This window comes from Hippopotamus amphibius, chromosome 10 (genome assembly GCF_030028045.1).
Source record: "Hippopotamus amphibius kiboko isolate mHipAmp2 chromosome 10, mHipAmp2.hap2, whole genome shotgun sequence".
Classification (NCBI taxonomy): Eukaryota; Metazoa; Chordata; class Mammalia; order Artiodactyla; family Hippopotamidae; genus Hippopotamus; species Hippopotamus amphibius.
In genome coordinates, this window is record NC_080195.1 from 98,906,821 (window position 1) to 98,920,795 (window position 13,975).

Genomic DNA, 13,975 nt, shown 5'->3' on the forward strand with positions numbered 1-13,975 from the left:
AATTTTGATGCCTCTCTGGCACGTACGTGCTGAATCTTGCATCAGCTGGGCAGGCAATACCAAACAGCTTAATCTTCTAGAGGAAGTTCCTTTGTAGAACCCTCTTCTCCCCAGTCCCCAGCTTCCCCTGATCTATCCACATAGCCCATAATAGACACTGTGATCATTACACTGCAAGGAAAGAGGAGGGACCTGAGTTACTGGGATAATAAAAGCATTTAACATATGAGGAGATGGAAGTTAAAACACAATGGATGTTCCCGGACATATTCACAATCACACTTGAGTTTCCTGAAAAAGCTATGTTACAGGATTTATGAACCATTTCTTCATATTCTGGGAACAGTATAACATCATCCACAGCCAACATTCCTGAAGTCAGGGTGGCTCCCCTCAGGCAGTAAGTCTCCAAAACAAAAAAGACACCCTTGCACTCTGAGAAGAATCTGACAAATTATGGGCAAGTGGTACGCAATTAATCCAAGGTCTCCATCTGCTTTGATATAACCAAACAGGAGGATCTAAAAACACAGAGTCCAATGCACTCAAGTGTACACCCAACATCACCAAATAATTTATTTGAAATCAGAATTAATAGAACATTTGAAAGCTATGAAATGTATGTTTATTCTGTTACTTCTTATCAGTTGTACAACTAACCTAGGACAAATTACCAGATAAATTTTACATTATTTCTTCAGGACTGTGGTTTCTCGATGACTTCAAACTTGGGGTCTAAGAAGAGGAAAGAAAGGTTCAAACTTAGCAATACTGCAATAAAGTGCATTTTCTAGAAAGCTTTAAAGTTTAACTCATCAATCTTCTATTTTTTAAAGTAACACCTGCGTGGAAATATAACAACTGCTTTAGATTTACTCAGGACTTACAATGAGCCAGGCTCTTTACGAATTTACATATATTATGTCATTTAACTACAACTATCATTATGAGGAAGACAGTATTTATTTTCCCAAATGTCAGACAAGAAACAGGTACCAGTGAACTATCTGAAGTCACCCAGCTCATAAGTGATACTGTCAGGAGTTTGGTATTAGAGCCCCACTATTTGACCTCTAAGCCATGTGATCTCCTACTCCAACGGCACTCATCCCAGAGTTTCTCATGCACGTCACCGTCCTAATAAATTCACATGCAATTGCCATTTAATCCTCTAAACAACCCAAGTAAGTATAAATATTCTCCCCTTACAATGATCTCCCACAACAATGAATCTGTGATTAAAAAGACTTACCTTCAAATGTGAAGTTAGGGAACGTATTCATGTCTGCTTTACCATACACTTGCTTAAGCTTAAACAGCTCCCTGTCCAGGTCTTGCTGATACTCTGGGCCAGCATCAACAGGTCCGCCAGATGTCCTGTTGTGTAAAAGACCACGTAAAAATGGATTTTAAACATTAGTTTACAAAAACAAAATTAAGTTTCCTAGATCTTCTACATGTAGGGAAAAGCAGACTTTTCTGAAAGGTAAGTACTTCCACTTGAATTTCAACTTAAACTATTTTAAATACAAGGTTTCACATAAATGAGGCAACTTCAAACAAACCTCTAACACTCAAGGTCTGTCAATATCAAGGTTACTTACCAAAAGTCAGAATCTCTCAGGGTCTAAGCAGCAATATGGTATAATGGCCAAGTCTGTGGGCTCTGGGGTGAAAGACTGCTTCCATTTCAATGTCAGCCGTACAATTTAGTAACTGTGTGCACTAGAGCAAGACTGGGAACTAAACTCTACATCTACGACTCAAAGTCTTATCTGACAGTGGTGCTGAGAGAATGAGAGATCATGTGCATGTACCACTCAGCACAGTGCCCAGCACACAGTGAGCACGGTTATCTACTATCACTAGGATTTAAATCAACCACCGCTGAGCGGCTTTCAAAAGATCTTAGTCACGTTAAGTCTCTATAATAGCAGCCTAACAAAGACGCAAATTACTTCCTACCCTTAGAGGTTCTGCCATTTAGAAGAAAAAATAACATGTTTATAAACAATTAGGCTGTAAGGGAGTCAGGTGATAACCTTCAAAGACACCGTTCAACAAAATGCTACTCAAGTTGAGGGATCACTTTTGCTAAGCTAAATAGGAAAATTTCATTTTAAAAAGGTGGCATTTGTGACAAACCATGCATTTGGGTCAGATTTTAATTTGAGACATTCTAAGACTGAGAAAGCAAGGATGAGGACGTGGTATGTGGGGAACACTAAGCAACCTAGATGGAAAGGCCAGCAGGAACCAGATCACAGGAGGTCCAGAATGTTAAGCCTGGGAGTTTATATTTTGTTTGCTAAGCGATAAAATGACAAAATTAAGAGCTGTGCTTTGGAAAGATAAATATAGCATCATGGACCAGCAGTAGGCCAATTAGACCTAATTATCTGCACAAATTCTTCTGTTTGTCATAATGTTACGGCCCACTTATCAATGAACAGTATAATAAAAAAATTTATAAGTGAAAATTCCATCAAGACTAATAACTTCACCAATGCCTATGAAAAAAGGAAAGGATCTTATTTATAACACAATTTCCACAAACTATACTGAGTCAACTCTAATTTAAGAACTTGCTAATGATGTTTCTTGTCATTGATAATTTTCTTCTACATCACCATGTGCAATAGAACTTTCTGTGATAAGAGAGGTGCTCTATATCTGTGCTGTGTAATAAGGTAACCACTAGCCATATCTGGTGTGAGCACTACAAATGCGGCTAAGGCAACTGAGGAACTGAATTTTATTTACACTTAATTACAATTTGAACAGCCCCCTGTGGATAACAACTACAGTGCAGTTCTAGACAGAGCCTTCAACCAGATACTCTGATGGTTGTTGTTCAGCTCTGGGATCCACAAGCTTTTAGAAACATTCACTCTTCCAAGCTGCTTTCCAAAAGGCACCAGCTAGAAAGGAGCATTCCGTTCTGTGAGTTCCCCAAACACTGAATGTGTCACTATCTTAGCATCTAACCTATTTACCTTATATTGTATTTACCTGCTCAGAAAATTTCTACCCCATCAGACTTTTAAGAATGTTGTGGAAATGCAAAGCGGCTTCTTTCTTTGTGGCCCATGACTGTCAACAGCCCAGTGTTTTGCACATGGTAGATAACTAAATAAAACAAAACTCTGAATTGACCTATATCACTTCTCCAAAGATCTAGGAGTTGAACTTGATGCTGGCTAAGGTCATCATTCATCTCCAAAACTGTGCGGTTCTATAATTATGTTTTTCCTGGATGTGCTTTATGCCGTTTCAGTCTTTTGATATTCCCAGAAATAGACAAATATGGAAGTAACATTAAAGAAAAAATACTGTGTCTATACATTTCCCCTAAATCATGATGTCACAGAAAAGGCACTAAATTGAGAGTTAGAATATTTTGATTACATCTTCCCTACAATTAGTTTTATGACCTTAGGCTAATCAATGTCTAAGGGGCTTAGTTTTCTCAAATATGGTTCCTAAATGATTTCCAAGATCCCACGTACCTGTATGAATTGACTCTAGTTATTAAAAATGACATTATAATAGGGATATATCTAAAATGACACTAGATTTAATGGGATTCTCCCTTGGAACGCAGAAGAGGAAGATAAAATTTGGAACTTAAAAAAAAAAATCAAGACCCTCATCTTCTTTTTTGGGGGCAGCTAATGAACCTTTATGACAGGGATCAGCTCAGTGAACGTCTTAGACACTTTCAAATCCTAAGCAATTTCTTATTACCATCTCAAAGGTTACATACTTTGAATATCCACATTTATACCATGGCTGATTATCTACCCACTTACTGTCGCTTAGTTCTATATTCTCTAATCTTGTCCACGAAGAGTTTCTGTACAGGATCAAGTTCCTTATTGAATGCCACGGCTGTAACACCAATGTTCCTCCTCAAAGAGACTGAGATTGCAGACTGAATGACAGAGGTCAACCTGAAGAGCCTCTGAAGAATCATGGTGATTCTGTTACTGAAAACAAGCACCAGAATGTGAAGATACTTCTAAAAAGATATAATTGTAAAACACTTGTTAATATGTCATAGTGGGCATCTAATTCTAACTGCTACAGAACTTACATCCTACCAGAACTCAGTGAATACTAAGAACAGTCACCTGACCATGGCTCCCTTCCCCTCTTTACCACCCCCATTGCAAGTTTTTTGCTTTTTAACCAAAAGGCCCTGGGACCTAGTAGTAGTTAGGAACCACTCTGGCCTGCGTGCGGCTCCCCTAGGGTTAGATGCAGAAAAAAAGCACAGGATCTGGGTGTTTCTTCCCCTTGAATGTATTAGTCCTGACTGCCCACCCTCAGCAGAAAAAGAATAATACTGGTCCTCAAATTAACGTACCAGGTTTCCCTAACTCCCTCAAAAGGCACTGGAGACAGTTGCCTGAGCCTCAGTTTCTACTTCACACACCCACAGGGAAAGAAACTGCTCTGCTTGTTAGAAACGCAGGATTCCAGGCATTCAATAATACTATAAACACCAAATCTAAGTCCAAAAGAACCAGCAAGGAAAAACAGCAACCAGTCCAAGGGAGCCCACCAACAAGAGAGGGAAAATCAAGCAGTACAACCTAATCAGTAAAATAGAAATTGTGAAGGAGAAGAAAGTCTGAATTTTTAAAATAAAGACTTAAAAGACTTCTAAGTCCTTAGACTTCCTGAAACTAAAATACATGGTTATCTAACCAAAAAATTACACTATATAAATTAGAGGATGATCTCAGTTGAGACCTCATTTAGTGTCTTGAAAACATCAACTGCAAAAAAAAAAAATTCACATGCAAACAGAAATTCTAAAAGAAAAGGAATAAGGAGACCACAAATAATTAGGAGAAATTAATTAAGAGAGACCGATTAAACTGAAAGGGCTGACCAAACCCTGCTGGAATGATGACAGCCTGGTAAAATTTCTGAACCTTAAAGATAAAGTGAAAACCCAATATGCTAACATGATTCCCATGCCCCTCCCCCCATTACTAATAACAACAATAACAATAATTGACACGAGACTACTATTAAATTATAATACTACTGCTCAAAGTGTGGTCTGGGGATCAGTGGTACTATTGTCTTACTGGTCTATAGTAATACCAAAACTGGCAATAAGCATTTAGAAACTTTTACAGTAACTTGACAGAGTAATTCATATCTGTTGAATTTAATAACAGAATTAGAGTTCATGCTTTGTGTGTCTTCATTATTTTGCCTTTCATCTACTAATTTTTCCAGTAATTCACCTTTACTGTATTCTTCAAATATATCCACAAGGGTTGAGGGGAAAATGGCCCTTTACTATTGAGATTTGGGAAGCACTAAGCTAGAAGACAGTAGAGTAGCACAGCAGTTCTCTAATACAGGTGGAGGTATCTCCTGGGAGCTATCCGGCAATGTCTGAAGATATTTTTGGTTGTCCTTATAGGGGTGATTGTTACTAGCCTCTAGTGGGTAAAAACCAGGATGCTGCCAAACATCCCATAACAACAACAACAACAACAGCCTGCCCACAAAAAAGAAATATCTGGTCCAAAATGTCAACAGTGCTAAGGCTGAGAAGCCCTGCAATAGCACATAAAAACCACCAACAGAAATCCTACAATCAACCAAATATCCTTCACCTGCCAGAATGAAAGAAAACTGAAGAAATTAAAGAATTCATCATATATCATTCATACCCCATCAGAGAGAAATAAAAATGGGGGTGGGGGGAGGCAGAAAGACTCCAAGCAAACAACAAATGATCTTACGATGCTACTTAATATCATTCTCATTCTACATATACAGAAATTGAGGCTTAGAGGTAAGTACCTAATTCCAGGTTACACAGCAGAATCTGACAGGACACAAATATATTTTTTAAATCGTGCAACTCAGTGTATATTTTCCATTTCGGTAACGTAAAGACACACTTAACACTGCAATATAGTCACCTAACACTTGTTCAGCCCTAGGTATTCTGCAAAGTACTTCTATACATATTCTCTCCTTGTACCCTTATGGCAATACTGTGAAAAACAGAGTAAGGTGTTCTTATCTCTCCTTTACAGATAATAAAACAATGTTTAAGAAAAGTTATTAAACTACTCATATTCCCATAGTTATTGTGCTCTAACATTGCAAAAATCATGTTACTCCTACTGCAACCTGGGTAAACTCCATTTTCATTTTTTCTATTTCTATCATCTAAGTATGACTGATTCCCAAATCACACCTCTAACTTTGGCCTTTTCTTGAACTCCAAACCTATACAATGGACAGTTCTCATTCTTTCATTAGTCCTACGGGGCCCTCAAATTTATCTAAGAAATGAACACAATCTCACTATCAAAACTTGTTCTTTTTCCTTTATTCCGTTTCATGTTTTTCCCCACTAATTTAAACATCTAGTGAGAAAAATACATGTTATTACACAAATAGGTGTAAAATACCAACTATGATTAAGTTCTCTATTCGAGTACGATAGGGGACCACGCCAGCCTATCTATGACAGGGATTTGACACACTCAGAAAAACTGGGGAAGGGGAACAGCAAGAAAAGGGTACAGCATAAGAAGCGGCCTTGTGCTGAGAAGGAGTATGGTTCTCCCGTTTACAGTGAGGACTGACCAGCCCAAAATTAGTCCTTTCGCAGCGTGTTCAGTGCATATTCCTTAAGTCAATCCGCAACCCGCCTGACCTGACCGGCTCTTTCTCCCTCCGTGTCATAAAACAAAGCTGCTTAAGCAATTTTTAGCACTACCAACATTTTTTGGTGGGTTGCAAACTTTTAAGACTACTATTACCCTTTCCCCTCTTACGTTCTACTTTTAAATAGTTCGGAACAATCTCCCGCGCGTCGCGTCCGAGCAGGCCTCGCTGCAGACCGGTCCCGCGGGCGTGACCTTGGGCGGCCGCAGCCGGGCTGCGGGTCCGTGAAGCGCCGGCTTCCCTGCCTCCCGCGCACCCTGAGAGCCAGACTGACCTGAAAGCGGTATTTCCAGGACTACCTATTGAGTTACCGCAAACTTCAAGGCCTAAAGGCGCTGAGGTCACCGATGACCTCGAGCCAGGCCATGAAGGTATCCGGGATATAAAACTGCTTTCTTTTCCAGAAAGGCAAGGTAACAGGCATCCCAGACCTCGCGAAGAAATCCAAAATCCGCGTCCCCAGTGGCCAAGTTAGTGCACTTACCCTCTCAATCACCTTGCACTCACTTTCGAGCTGCCAGAGCCGCCGCCGCCTCCGCCGTTCTACTTCCGGCCCTGGCTCCGCCCCCACCCGCCTACCCGCCTTCGCAATGCATTATGGGCCGCCGTTTCAGTCGGTCGACACTCACCGGACAGGAAGCGTCTCGGAGACACTCTGCGACCGGACGGCTCTAGGTGAGACAGAAGCCAAACAGGAGGAGGAAGTGGAGGGTAAGTGCTTCCGGGTCCACCCCTGGCGACGCCTCCGCCATCTTTCCTTCTCCCAACTTGACTTGCGCTTTTTCCCTCTCGGAAACCTTGTTATGTACGCATGCGCACTCGGCCTGGCCTGTCCCCCTAGTTCAGCTCCCCCCCAGCCCCGAGTCAGCGTCCTATTCTTTGTGGTGGTTGAGGTGTACGGTAGTGCAAGCAAAGTGACAGAGTGTAAAACACAGCGGATCGGGCCGTTGTGCTCCCTTGTGCCTCGTGAGCCTCCGTTGCCTCGGGCGTTCGTTTCGCGCAACCTGCTGGGAGTTGTAGTCCCGGACCCGGGGGTGCCTGGGAGGCGGGAGGGGGGTTGGAGTTTCTCTGCGCCGTTTTCGCGGGAAGGGCCCAGGGGCTTCCCACTTCGAGTCGCGGGAGCTGCGGGTCTTACCGGGAGAGACGCTGCACGTGGAGTCCGCGCCGCCGCGGTTCTCAGCCGGCTCTGGAGTGTGGGCGGGGGCGACGGGGCCGAATCCGGAGCGGGTGAGTGCGGCCGCGGGGGAGGAGGGGAGCGCGGGCCCGCGCGGGCCGGCTTCGTTCCGGGGCCTTCTCCCCCACAGCGGCCCCCCCGCGGCCGCCTCTGTGTTTTGTTTCCGCTGGTCCCCGGCGCTGTGACTCCCATTTCCGTTCGTGGAGACTTGAGGGAGCCGGGTGGGGAGGGGCGGGGGAGGCTGTGCGGGGAGCGGAGGGGAGGGGCGGGGGGCGCGCGGCGCGGGGCTCTGCTAAGCCGCGCGCGCCCGGGGCCCGGGTTGTCCGTGTCTCCCTTCGCCGCCCCGTTCTCTCACTGGCCCCTGCTCGACTGTGCGCAGGGCTCCGTATTCTCCGCGGACGGGTTCTGATCTGGACGCCCCCGGGATTTCAGAGGAGGATGCAAAACCAGTCTCCTTGCCAACTCAGCGATTCGCTCTCGCTTCACATCCAGTTGTTTTTCTAGAATTGTCTTGCAGTTGCATCAAAGCCATCTATTAATGTATATGGCGTTCGTTGGGTTTCTTTTGAAAACGAGGAAGTGAGACAAGGGGAAAATGATGGGTTAATGTAGCTTGTCAGCTGTTTTTAGGTTTTTGTTGTTGTTGACTGGAAGAGAAACTGGGGCGTGTTTGTATTTAGGAATCCTAGTTTGATTAGGTTAACGGCAGGGAGGACCACATCTCACGTTGCACTGCAAGGTGATGAGCAGTGATTTAGAAATACGCGCAGTAGGTCCGAGTCGTGGGAGGAGCAAAGGTTTAGAAGGGTCCACTTAAACAAAGTGAAGAAGTGGGCAGTGATAACGTTCTTAGGTACTGTGTTGTCTTAAATAGCAAAAGAAACTGATCAACTTGTTCAAAACTACTTTAAGGGAGTCATAATCTCTCTCTCTTAGGGTTTGATCCAAGCCTTTTAAACATATTTTGACACTAGGTGGACGTAGGTCAGTTTTACCTGAATTGCGTCTACAGGACCAGTGCCATGAGGGGTACAGTCTTGAAGTAAGAAAATAAATAACGAGCTAGACGTTTCATTGGGGCAAGTCACGAGAGCATGTGGAGGCTGAATACTAAATTAAAACTGTTGATTTTAATCTGTCTCCAACTTTTATTTATAAAACTTCAAGTCTACAGGAAAATTGAAAAAAATTATACAGTGAAATTATACAAAGAACACCTTCACCCCCAAGGTCACCGAGTATTAACCTTTCTCCACACTTGCTTTCTCTCTCCGTGTGTTTACACAGAAATGTATGCGCATTACTTTTTCTTAGTTATTGACTTTATCTTTAAAAAATGTCTTTTAATTTCCTCAGGATATTTAACAGTATTTTTTAGCTTGAGAAAATGTGCAGTTGATCCATCAGGTACCCCCAGATTGCACTTGTATTTATGTGTTCTTTCTTTCTTTATTGTCCTTTACTGGGAAAAATTATCCTAAACTCTGTAAACTAATAATGTGTTCCATTGAAGAATAATCCTCAAATTTATCTGTGGCTCTAAAAGAGAATGGTAAACATACCTGTATTTTAAGGAATACTAGCCTCTGAAATTTTCAGTTAAATATAAATTTAGTTTGTATTCATTTTGTGAAGTGTTCTGAACCCAGGTTAGATTTAATCTGGGAGAAACCAGGGTGTCAAGGGGCACCTTTCCCTAGGTGGAAAGACTCCAAGTAATACTCTCCTCCATTTTCTCAATTATTGGCATAGAATCCTGGGGAATTGGTTCTAGAAAAAGAGCGAAGACCCACTCAAGCAGTGATATCAAAGATTTGAACAGTTTCCCAAATCTCTCCATTACTTCTTTAGGCTAAGTTTAGAGAACTGAGAAAGATCGATTCAGAGAATGTAAGTAACATGATTTTTTCCAAAAGTGTATTGGTTTCTTTTTTTCTTTAATTTTTTTTTCCTTTTATTTGTCACCTTGTAGAGACTGATCTATAACTTTTTTGAAAGATCATAGGATAAAGTTATTAACAACCCTTTGTCTTAGTGCTTATATTAAGAGGTGCCACAGGTATCCCTGCTGATAAGCCCTTACGGCCATTTCTCAGCCTCTGGTTGTTACCAGAAAACTGGGTTCATCTCTTGGTGGGTATTGAAACAAGAAGTACAATCAAGCCAAAGATCAGGAGAAAGCATTTATTACTTGCAGCAAGAAGAATACCAAGGATGTTTCCCAAGGTAGTGTCTCCCCAACAGCAAAATTGGGGAAGTTTTAGGCTAAGGGTACATGCATATTCATGAAGGAGCTTGAACAGGAGAATTCAGCATATAACTGGGGCAAAGGTTGTCAGCATCCAGGCTTCAGTTGATTGAAATCGCAAGGGTCAGAAAAGGTCAACATCATCATTCCTTAGGTTACAGTTGATCTGGTGGGAGCATGCTAGAGGAGGGTTTAAATTCTGCAAAACAGCTCAAGAAAGTGCTTCAGGATAATCTTTACCATGGAAACAGAGCTGGGAGGCTTTATAACTAATTTATTATCTTTGCTGTTGTTACTCGTTAATAGCATTATTACTGAGACCTGTTCAAGGGTAGGTAAGCATTGTGGCCATACTTCGATCCCAAAATGGCTTTGGCCAAAAATGGCTTCTCTTATGTCAAGAAAGCCATGCCTGGTTCTTCTTCTCTGGGGACCCTCACCCTATCTACTTACAGTTACTTCCTGTTACGCTTTCTGTGTTTCCAAAGTTCCTAGAAGATTTACTTGTTTTCTAATCTTTTTTTAAAAGTTGGTTATGGAGATGGGAGTGGACTTCTTTGTAGGCCCTGAAAATAAAACATAAATGATCCTTTTAAGTGCTGTCCTGCTATAATTCTCATTTTTTCTGTACAGTTTTTATATTTTTTGCGTGTGTATACATTATCTGCTTGTTTCTAACTGCTACTAAAGTTCCACAGTGTGTGCTTCTTTCACATTTTCTTGTATTTGCAGTATTCTGTTATTACCATGGATGCTTGTATTGGCTCCAGCTTTCAGCTATCTCCAGCGAAGCTGCCCTTAACATCCTATTATTAATCATTGTGAGAATGTCTCTGGAATGCTTATCTAAGGGAAGAATTGCTGGGTCAGAGGTATAAACATTTTATTTGAGCAAGTGCTGCTAGATTTTTCTCCAAGATAGTCCTTTCTGTACTTCATGGAAGAGGCAGGATTCCTATGTCCCCATGTCCCTGCTAACTCTTTTCAGTATTCAACATTCTAATCTGTGCCATACACACAGTATAAAGTGAATAATTTGAACATGAGCATTTCTTCATGTCCTTAGCCATTTTGGTTTCCCTTTATGTGAGTTTCCTTTTTCTGTGCTTTATCTACATTTCTAATTTGCCCTGACTTTTTGGGAGTTGTTATTAACTTGCAGAAGTTCATTGTATATTCCAGTTATCAGTCCCTTATCATGTATGGTTAATTGGAAGTATCTTTTTCTACTCTGTAGCCTGTCTGTTGAAGATAAATATTAATTTTTATGTAATGAAATCTATCGGTTTTTTCCCTATGGTTTATGTTTTTGGAATTAAGAAATTAATCCTTTTCTATCCTTATACCACAAAATATTTCCAGCATTTTCATCTGTTAGCTTTATAGTTTTACTTTTCACATTTAAGTCTTTTAGGCTTCTGGAGTCAAATAGATGGTATGTAATAGTTCTTATAACAATTGCTTATTCAACACATTTTAATAGAGTGCCTGCAAAGGGAAAGGCACTTCTCAAAGTTCTTTGTATACGTCTCTGAACAAATACCCCTTCCCATATGAGCTTATGTTGTCCTACAGGGTTGGTCCCTACTGGGTCACCATCGCATTTTGCTCTAGTGCTCAGGATGAATTCCACAGTTTTACATGTAGTATCAGTTAAGAAATAGGCTTCATGGGAAAAGGGAAGACGTACTAGCCCAGCGTCAGCAAGAAAAGAAAACAAAAGCCCTTCATTCTTCCATCATCTGAAACAAAACCTGCTGGGGCCTAGGCATTCTGCTGCATGTGCATGATGTGTATCTCTTCCAGCAGAGTGCCCCACCCTCTTACTGTTCTTTCTTATTATAGAGGAACTGTGAGAGCAGCCGTAATGATGTGGGGAAAATCAGATCATTTTTGTACCAGGCAGTCTAGATTTGGATGCCAGTGATTTATAGACTAGGTTGTCAGAAAACCAGCTCCCCAGCAATTGGAGGTGTTTGGACCCAAGGAGAGTTACAACCCTTTCCCTTTCTAAAGTGGGAAAGAAGACTGTACTAGTTTCCTAGAGCTACTGTAAGAAATTACTACAAATTTAGTGGCTCAAAAACACCAATTTATTATCATACAGTTCTTGAAGTCAGAAGTCTGAAATGGTTCTTTCTGGGGTAAAATCAGAGGTTGGCAGAGTTGTGTTTCTTCTGGAGGCTCTAGGGGAGAATCTGTTTCCCTTCTTCTAGGTTTTAGAGGCTGCCTGCCTTCCTTGGTTTGTGGCTCCTTTCTTTCATCTTCAAAGCCAGTCACGTCCTCACTTTGAATCACTCTGGATCTTCAGATTCCCTCTTCCACCCTTAAAGAGCCTTGTGATTTCATTGGACTCACCTAGATAATCGAGGATAATTTCTGTATTTTCAGGTCAGCTGATTAGTAGACTGAATTCCCCTTGGCCATGTGATTTAGTGTGATCACAGGTTCTGGGTCCTTATTGTGCCTGCCACAGAGACCTTGGTCCCTTCAGAAGTTGGGACCTGGGAAAGCCCCTCCCACTTCCAGAAGCTAGGAGAAGTCCCTTGTCCGTTCAAACCAACTTAAGTTCCTGGGGTCACTTTTGGACAGTTTTGGTTTTTGCACCCTGACAGTGATCCAACAGAGAAAGAAAGTAAACATAGTAAATTATTAGTATGTTAGAGGATGAGTACTGCGGACAAGAAGAAAGGTGCAAAGACAAGTAAGGAGGCCAGTGTGGGGGAAGGAGTCATTGCAGTAACGGAATGGAGATGGGGAGTAGATCGTGTAGGACCTTGTTGGCCACTGTGAAGTCTTTAGATTTTACTGTGACTGGTTTCAATCAAAGGAGTGCTATGATGTAACTTCACTTTTAAAAAAGATCACACTGGCTGTGTATTGACTGGGAACAGACTGTAGGGGGCCAAGAGCAGCAACACAGGGAAACATGTTAGGAAGAGGCTGTTGCAGTATTCCGGGTAAGAGATGTTGGTGGCTCTTGTACTAGTGTATGTTTTCAGTGTAGAGCCTGTCTTTGAGCAAACCATGGTGCAGCCTCAGCTGGAATAGTAGGTACTTCAGTTGATAGACCTAAAGTGTGACATTATGGAGCCACAGGCAGTTTAGCCTCGCTAACCTCTGAATAGATTTCATATGACAGTGGACTCACAATAAGATTGTTCTGCGTAAAGCATTTGAATGTTGTGCCTGATACTCAGTAAATAATGGTTATTATTAATAGAAATGAATATTTGAATTCCTCATTTTGCCAAATCTTCAGAGTAGGAGCATGGACTCCTTTGCAAATATTAAAATACCAGATTTAGAGGACCATCCCTTATAAGTCAAAGAGTTGAAGGCACTTAGAAGTGCTTTTTTCGATGTAGTAGTAATCTTAAAAAACTCTACTCTGGACTGAGAGTATATATGGAGTCCAAAGACAAATTCACTGACCTATTGTGCGGTCATAACAACCTGAAACTTACAGCAATAACACCTTGGAAATGGCCATAAAGAAATACCAGTTTATGCAGCTATTTTATGCATTCCTTAACATTTTAAAAATTATAATGTTTTAGTATCAGAATAAATGGTACAAAATGGCACATAATGTATCAATGGTACAAAAATCAGTGGAAGTTTAATGTAGCTGGTAATAATTTTACATGAGAGAATTAAAAACTAAAATAATGGTTTATTTAAAATGTATAAAACCACATCTGAAAAACAATCATAAAATATTCTAGTGTGTAATCAGGGCGATAATGCATGTATCTATAATGATTTTGTTACTTTATTTTGCTGTCTGAGGATATCATACTGACATTTATAAGATGTAATTTGTAACACAAATCATAGCT

The 13,975-nt window shown here is 41.2% G+C and overlaps 2 protein-coding genes across 8 annotated transcripts in view; one reads left to right on the plus strand and one right to left on the minus strand.

Moving 5' to 3' along the window:
• Positions 1 to 550: 550 nt before the first annotated feature.
• On the minus strand, positions 551 to 7,943 carry ATP5PF (ATP synthase peripheral stalk subunit F6). 3 transcript variants are annotated; one of them, XM_057696713.1, is made up of 5 exons: positions 7,847 to 7,943; positions 7,341 to 7,382; positions 3,813 to 3,989; positions 1,253 to 1,377; positions 551 to 735 (listed from the first exon to the last, which is right to left on the minus strand). In XM_057696713.1, exons 3-5 carry the CDS (start codon positions 3,974 to 3,976, stop codon positions 698 to 700), a joined length of 327 nt encoding a protein of 108 aa, XP_057552696.1. In that variant the 5' UTR covers positions 3,977 to 3,989; positions 7,341 to 7,382; positions 7,847 to 7,943; the 3' UTR covers positions 551 to 697. The 3 variants fall into 3 exon arrangements, with proteins under 3 accessions (XP_057552696.1, XP_057552697.1, XP_057552698.1); XM_057696714.1 differs by lacking the exons at positions 7,341 to 7,382; positions 7,847 to 7,943 and adding an exon at positions 7,196 to 7,331; XM_057696715.1 differs by lacking the exons at positions 7,341 to 7,382; positions 7,847 to 7,943 and adding an exon at positions 7,196 to 7,256 and having other exon boundaries at positions 3,813 to 4,021.
• The window catches only part of GABPA (GA binding protein transcription factor subunit alpha), a 38,735-nt gene continuing 32,092 nt past the window's right edge, over positions 7,333 to 13,975 (plus strand). For 2 of the 5 annotated variants that reach the window (XM_057696710.1, XM_057696708.1), the window contains exon 1: positions 7,801 to 7,938. The gene's annotated coding sequence lies outside the window, so the exon portion shown is untranslated. Of the gene's footprint in view, positions 7,423 to 7,800; positions 7,939 to 8,314; positions 9,293 to 9,736; positions 9,776 to 13,975 lie in introns of those variants that run through there. The other 3 variants (XM_057696711.1, XM_057696712.1, XM_057696707.1) reach the window with 3 other exon arrangements.

Bases quoted from the DNA above. Each gene is read 5' to 3' on its own strand.
- ATP5PF (XM_057696713.1), bottom strand. From the start codon at position 3,976: ATGATTCTTCAGAGGCTCTTCAGGTTGACCTCTGTCATTCAGTCTGCA. The intron at 1,378-3,812 runs GTAAGTGGGTAG...TTTACACAACAG, and splicing joins GAATATAGAACTAAGCGACA to GACATCTGGCGGACCTGTTG. The intron at 736-1,252 runs GTAAGTCTTTTT...TCCTCTTCTTAG, and splicing joins CCCTAACTTCACATTTGAAG to ACCCCAAGTTTGAAGTCATC.